Here is a 7622-nt window from a genome sequence, read left to right as displayed (position 1 = left end):
AATAACATGGTTAAAAATCCCAACTGGCAGGAGGCAGACCAGCTGGTTTTTTATAAGCGCGGCCGAGGAGTTAAACTCGGGACTACCTAGAGCCAACTCCGATCCAGCTAGCGGTCAGAGCGGGACTTGAACCCGGGAAACCCTTTGATATTTTGATAAGCCAATTTCAGTTAACAAAAACTTCTCACCCAAATAAAAATATCCCTGCGCCCTGTTGCTGTATAGTTTGGCTTTCAGTTCCTCATCTTTACAGTTTACTTTAATTCCTTCCGTGTAGAAGTAGATGGCGTTGTTGAAATCATTCTGTCTGTAACTGTCATTACCCTCATTTTTATAAACCTCTGCTATTGCTAAAATGAAGCAATTAAAAAGATAATGTATTAGTAGATAGCCTGCAGCGCAATGACCAATTTGACTTAAAACTTGTACCAAAAAATCTCAGGCCCTTGTTATTACATGCTTATGCATAAAACGAACTCAATAATGATAATAAAAAATCCGTTATTTAAACTGCAAAAATGGAAAAGTGGAAATTAAAAACAAAAACAAGCTAATAAACATTAGAAGAGTTGAACGATACTTTTCATTGAGTTTCTTTCAGTGTAACTGTGTAAAACGAACGGCCTAGCTTTAAACTACAATTGTTAAAGTTTTATTAAATTGACCCTTGGAAACATGCTTGCACGAGCTTTCAATTCACAAAACTCGGTGAACTGGGACGAGTGGCTCCAGCCTTCCTCGATGGTCATGATCCAAGATGGCGGCATTACCACGCCGCACGTATAGTAAGCCACACTAGTGCGGGGGGGGGGGGAGAGGGGTGGGTATCCAAATTGTGGTGTTTTATCTGTTGAAATCTTTTTGTAAAAAGTATCAAACTTTTCTTCTCACCTCTTAAAGTGTCATCATCAAAATCCAACGTTTTCTCACCAGCTGGTGCGACGTCATTTTCACCTGCAGCTTTTATTTGACTCTGCGCCATGAATGCTGGGAGATCGGGCTAAAAGCCCTATGAATCAAATAATTTTTATGTTGATTTTATGCATCAGTTGTCGTTATTCCTTCAAAACCTTTAAGCGATTTGGAGAAATGCAGGAGAGCGAAAATATATCTTTACCCTAAACTCCTTGAGTTTTACAAAGCTGGCTAATTCAGACTAAATTCCATGCTAGCGTGTGGGCGGTAAGTGCTTTGCTCTGGTGTTTTGCTCTTTGCGTCCTTTTATTAAGTAGTTTTAGATCCGAGTTTACTGTGGACTTCTAACCGCGGTTTGCGGTTACCCGTTTGCGGTTCGACGTTCAAACGCAATTCGATTTACTTCTACTTTACGGCCGCCATTTTGAATCAGCAGCCATGAATGGCACTTGTTTACAATATCCAATAGGATTTATCAAATTTAGCATTTCGCCCGAATTTGTGCCTCTGTTAATGGATAAAGACTTGCTCCACAAATTTTTGTATCATTACGTGGGATAAATCAAGAGTTAAGCTAGTTATACGCTTAAAGCTATCAGTAAATGACATACGTGAAAATCTACCTAACCACGTTGAAGACGCACGTCGAAAACCTCAAACGTGACGTGAAAGACTGGTCACGTGACCTCCAGCAGTTCACGGTAAACTCTGATCTAAAACTCTCTAATCTTTACCAGAAAAAGTAAACTGTGTATAGAGTAATAGCTTGTACCCAGGTTCCTGCTATTTCGTCCAGTTTCACGAAAATATGTCATTAGAGTTCCGAAAATAGGCTAGTGGCCCGTAAATTCTATCGCCAGAATACTAATTGCTTACCGAAGTTAACTGTCAAAACTGCTTATTTGTGTTCCTTCGAAGCGGTACAAACGATCATAACAGTCCTGAAACGGAGAAATTACCTAATGAGTACTAATTTTATTCACTAAAAACAGACGATGCATGTAAATCGCTCATGAAAAATGAAAAGGACATCTTGAAAAAGCAAACGCCAGCGTAAGTTGTACAGTTAACGTATAAATTGCCGCATTTATGTACCTTACTAGATACGTAATTATAATTTTAAAGAAAAGATACCAGGGGTTCTTCTTCTCAGGTCTTTCAAGCTACAATTTTTTTCACTCTAAGACAATTTATTCTATCCTAAATACTAATTGGTTAACTGCCAAAAATTCTTTTCTGGGTTCCTGAGGCTAACAGAAAACAAGCCTGAAGGGGTTTGTCTAAAGAGCTTGCAATCTCATTTCAATCTTACAATTTTTATAGTAGACCGAGACTTCCGAAAGTCTGAATCGACTTGGAACTTTTACAGGAATAACGCATTACAGCCTTAAAAGAGGAAATTCTAAATAAAGTTAATTTCATAAGATCATTTTAGACTGGTCTGAGAGGGTGTATAGCCCCAGAATTATTTTCAATTAAATTTTTTTCTGAATATATGCATTCAATTCCCATTTTGTAGTCTAAAAGAAAACTCATATTGATTATGGAAGATGCTGATAGTGTGAATTGTCAGGTTTTTTTTTGCAGAAAACCAATTTCTTTATTCACGAGCTGCAGTTTTTCGTCGGTATATTATCAGCAATTATTTTCTTAAACGAAACGTGATTGGTTTTGACAGATGAAAAGAGAAAAACAAAAACCAAAGAAAATGAAACTTCATTGCTGACGTACAAATTTCACTACACAAGAAATATCCAATGGAAACAATATCCAATAAAACTTCGACATAAGTAAGCCTCCTGCAATTTTGCTCTGACTCGTCATATTTATCTGGATTTGAATTCCAGGCCATACGATCCCAACCCACTTCTCCGCTCTCCTTCGCTAATGTTGAGTCCCAATTTTTTTCTTGAAAAGCGTCATATGGAAATTAACATAGGAGAGGGGAAAAATGTAAATTGTTTTCCACGAATGAATCTCACTTTCGGACGATCAAAACATGAATACTAGTCTGATCAATAAAAAACAGGGAAACGTAATGACTACGGCCATTACAGCATCTAAAAATAATCCTACATGTTGTTATTTTAGGTGAGATGAGTAAAGTGCAGGGGCTAATACTGAACGATCTCCCACTCCTTGTTAAAATCTGGCGCTAACGCGTGATGCCGAAAAGAGGAAAGATGGCGACTGAGAGCTTTTCACGGTTGACGTCATGTATTATTGAAAAAAATATCAAATGTATATTTAATGGCGACGGGACGTGGCAAAGGGTTCTATACTTTATACATTTTTGTTATCAAAATGTGTGTCGCCCCAGGAAAGGGATGACACACATTTTTTTACAGCACAAAACGTCCAATCACTTTCATATCAATTTTCGTTCTGGGAATTATGCAAGAACAGATTCAAAAAGGGAAATCCCTCTACACGTCTCTAGCCTGGCTCCATAAGAGGAGACCAAAGCATTTAAAAAAGTCTAATAAGTTAATAATTTGTGAGTCATGAGTCAATGAGTGAAATTTTGAAATACGGTATAAGATATAACGAGGTAAGATGGATATTTTATCAGGTGGAAGTACGTGTTTGCAGGGACTTGCAACTTATTGATCTTCGCTGTAGAGCGGTACAAATGCCTGCCACTTAGCGTGATTGCTCAGCAGATACAGGCTTAACCAGCCAAGGAACAACATACTTGGCAAATTAAATATTAATTAATATTATTGAACCTTGAAACAAACTGAAATCAAACTAAGGTTGGTACGTAGGGAAACGCAATTATTTTACCGCAAATTACACGTGGAAAAAAATTTTGATGGCATTTACATTCATCTGCACCGCTTATATCAAAAAGAAGAAAAAAAGCGATTGCGTGAATTTCGGCCTTTTTTTTTTCGCAAAAAAAATTATGATGTAGGTAAACGTCATGCCATTTATAGTAAACAATTAACGCTCATTTCAAAACTGAAATGAACCCAGTTTGTGTGTGTGTGTAATAGCCTTGTTCTAAAACACGTTATTAATATGGATTGACAAAAGTCGGACATATCATTGAAATAACATCTTCAATAAAATGTAAGACGAATATATTTCACTTTCGGACGATCCAAAATCCATTGGCAAGAAGAAAGTAGACCAGCAAGTCTTACGGACAAGAGACAAAAAACCGGCAGTGATTATGACCATTACAGCTTTAAAAATAATATCCTGTAAGCTGTTATTTCATGTAAATTCAATAAATTTAAGGGACTGAGACTGACCGATCTTTCACTCCGTCCTTGTTGGACATCTAGCGATGACGAAAAAAGGAACATGGCGACAGGAAGCATTCTGCGATCAGTGACGTGTTATTTAAAAAAAAGTTGCTTTAAATAATGGCTGACAGGGGATGATAGTTTCTGAATTTTTGTTTTCAAAAAGAGTGTCTTTCCTGCAAAAGTAGCATTGTATTGTCACAGGTGGCTTTACCAGGCAACTGAACAGTGAGGAATAAAGGTCGCAACAAGAGTTCAAGCAAATAGGCCAACTTGAAACAATATCAGACTCACGTGTTCACTATTTTGAACATTTCAATTTCGACTCATCACTTAACAATCAATGAATCATTTGACGCATATATATCTTAGCCATATTTGAGCCATGTAAGCTGGCAGGGTGAAAATTCCGATCAAAGCGATTAAGCAGTACTTTTTTTTTGCTATACGCCGTACGAGATCCTTGTAACAACATACTGAGTTTGTGAACGAGATGCTAAACTATGACCATTATCAATGATAAAAGTTTAGGACAAACCATTCGAGGGCGTTTGCTTGTTATTTAAGGTGTACAATGAAAAGTGAAATTTGGATGCTTTTCTTTCCCGTATACCCACGCACAATGACCTTGCGTAAGCGCTACCGAGTTATTTAGAGGCTAAACCAAGAATAACAGGCGTGGCATGATGAAGATATGAATGGCAACCCTTTGTAAACTGTTTGTTTTATTGCTTCACTTTTCGTACTCATTAACTTTTTTTTGGCCGAAACATCACGAATACACGGAGCATTTAGCCTAACAGATCAAGACTTGTTAAGAATGACCAAATTTTATTTCATTTAAATATGAATTACTTACCAACGCTTGTTTCCAAAAAACTATTCTTCGTGTTCCTCGGTTGGGTTTTCAGAAACAGTAATAATCCTGCGACAAGGAAATTATACAATGAGGTTTAATTTTATTCTTCTTACATAAACCATCGTCTATTTAACAAATCGACGGCAGTTTTCTATGGTCTATACTCTTATAGACCATAAAATGACGTCATAAAATGTTCAAAACTCAAGTGGAACCACGAGCCGCAGCGAGTGGTTTGAACATTTTATGGCGTCATTTTATGGTCTATAAGAGTATAGACCATAGAAAACTGCCATCGTTTTGTTTTTACAATAAAATAAAAAAAATTACGAGCAGAGAAGAGGGCAGAAAGGAAGAGAGGAGGTAAATAACCGAATGAATGCCATCCATTTAATTACCAGCTTTTATTTTAAGATCGTTCCGGTATATTTTATATGGCACGACTACTAAGTGACACTGTCAAGGTAACCAGGTTTTAATGGGTATGTAGGTCAACTATAGCAATTTTTACTGAATACTAACTGTTTTCGTTTGAGTATGTTTTTTTAAGTCTGTTTTTGCAATCGGCAACAGTCAATTTCAGTTACAGAGGAACCCCGCTTTCCTGACACCCGCTTAATACGGACACCCTCGTATTAAGAACAGTTGTGCTTTTAACAACAAAAAGCTCAATAAATATGGACATCGGTTAATACGGACAACGCACTCGCGTGATACGCTCTCTTACCAATTTGACCCCACTTTAGTGGTTTTCTTTGTACTGTATAAATAGTCTAATATTCAGCCCGTCTGGCTTAACTACAAACTGAAAATGTCAGTTCGGAGCAAAGTCACGGACTATTTTAAATGATAACGTTGTCAGTTGCGATTGAACCTCTGAGAGGCTATTTGAATAAGCGTTAGGTTTCTTCAGTTTGAAGTTAAGTTCTTATTAAGACATTGAACATTGTCCTGTTGACTTCGTCTTTCTAGCGACAAAACAGGTGCTTAATAATATTGGATAATATGGACACTTGCGTGTCGCTTTTGGTGTCCGTATTAACCGGGTTGCGTTGTAATTTGGTTCAATTGAAGTGATCTTCTGCAAATCAAAACACCAAAGATAAGATCACAGATCCAATACGGTGGTCACATAGATATATGACATCATATGATGCTGAAAGTGTAGCTGACTACATTATGCTGTAGAAGACAAAATAATTAATTTTAACAACACTAAAAGCCAAGTCAGAATCTACAGCCATTTCCCCTTTACTACAGTAGACGAATAGATTAGCTTGTGCGTCTAAGGCCTCAGTATTGTCAGTGAAAGAAATTATCACCCACATGTATAAACTAATTTGTCAAACAATTTTAAGTCGCCCTTACCGAGTACACGGGATTATATCATCAAATTTGATCAGAAAAATGAGGAAGACAGCGGCAAACTTTGGGAGGTGCATCGGATTGTCATCTAATAAATACCGTAACAACCGAAAGTATAGACTGACAACATAAACTTTGAACCTGTTAACTCACCACCTACATATGTAACTACTCCTTTTGAGGTCTAAATGTTTTTAGAAAGGCAACAAAACTGTGGATTTCAAGATTTTTCATTAGGCTAATGAAAATGTAATTTGATATCCAAATCACCCCAGATGATCTAATAAACAGGAAGTCGTGACCGAAAGCCCGGCCACAGGAAATGTAAATAGGATTCTGAATTCTTGTCCAAAATGTTGCAGATCATTTGGTCGGATAACATGTATGAGCTTAAAATTATCTTTGCAGAAATAACGACTGGACACTCCAAAAGGCGACCGTTAGAGGCACTCATGACGTGTTTGGGATAAGAACATGACTGAGCCAAAACACAGTGGCCAAAGTGAGGCGGTGCTACTAGACAACAGCATGGTTGTAATGGGAAATTCAATCGTCTTATATCAACTTCATCCGTATTTTCGATCATGATAAAGATCATCGACCCAAACGGGTCCGCTTCTAGAGAAGCAAATAAACGAGTTTCTCCCAACCGCGCTAATATCCTCTCAAGCTTATTTTAGTAAGTTAAATTAGAAATTCACCAAATTAAAATTGCACTTACCAAGACTCCGCACGCTGTGAAAAGCCAAGCTTTAGGGGATACGGTTCCCTTTTTACATTCTGACAAATTGAAAAAATTATCCTTTCCTAATGATGTCACAAAGGCAGAAATAAACTGTGAATTTATGAATATCGCCCATAACACACACGAGCAAGTTTTCTTGCTTAAGTTTCCTTGCTCATTCAATTCCTCATTACTTTCCTCATTCAATTAAAACACAAGTTTTCATAAGCAAGATTTTTTGAAGGTTTAATTCAATAGTGTCTACTAATAACAGAGATTCCTTGACCTGTAATAATTAAGGTGTGACACACGTCAGTGATACCGAAAGGCGAACTGCAACAGGCCAAATATAATTCAGCTCAAGTCAACTTTTAAGCCTCCAATGCTGGAGCTTAAACCGAAATGCTACCCACAAGCAAGCTTTGTTTCTTGAATTTTTCTCTCGACAAGTCTTCTTGCCAAGCAAAAAAGCAGGGAGAAAAAACTTGTGCATTTTCCCGCACTC

General features: G+C 37.3%; 1 protein-coding gene across 2 annotated transcripts in view; it reads right to left on the bottom strand.

The window, feature by feature from the left end:
• The window catches only part of LOC146484204 (uncharacterized), a 30226-nt gene extending 23063 nt beyond the window's left edge, over nucleotides 1-7163 (bottom strand). For both annotated transcript variants that reach the window (XR_014863668.1, XM_085104993.1), the window contains exons 1-4: nucleotides 7115-7163; nucleotides 5029-5094; nucleotides 892-1009; nucleotides 189-350 (exon numbers count right to left, since the gene is read on the bottom strand). Coding sequence is in view for 1 of the 2 variants with exons in the window: in XM_085104993.1 (XP_084961119.1) it covers nucleotides 189-350; nucleotides 892-982 (253 nt within the window). In the remaining variant the exon portion in view is untranslated. The remainder of the gene's footprint in view (nucleotides 1-188; nucleotides 351-891; nucleotides 1010-5028; nucleotides 5095-7114) is intronic.
• Nucleotides 7164-7622: the final 459 nt, after the last annotated feature.

The sequence above is a fragment of the Pavona decussata genome, unplaced genomic scaffold (assembly GCF_977016875.1).
Source record: "Pavona decussata unplaced genomic scaffold, jaPavDecu1.1 SCAFFOLD_36, whole genome shotgun sequence".
NCBI lineage: Eukaryota > Metazoa > Cnidaria > Anthozoa > Scleractinia > Agariciidae > Pavona > Pavona decussata.
The sequence above is the reverse complement of the archived record's forward strand: the minus strand, read 5'-3'. Positions and strand labels throughout refer to the sequence as shown.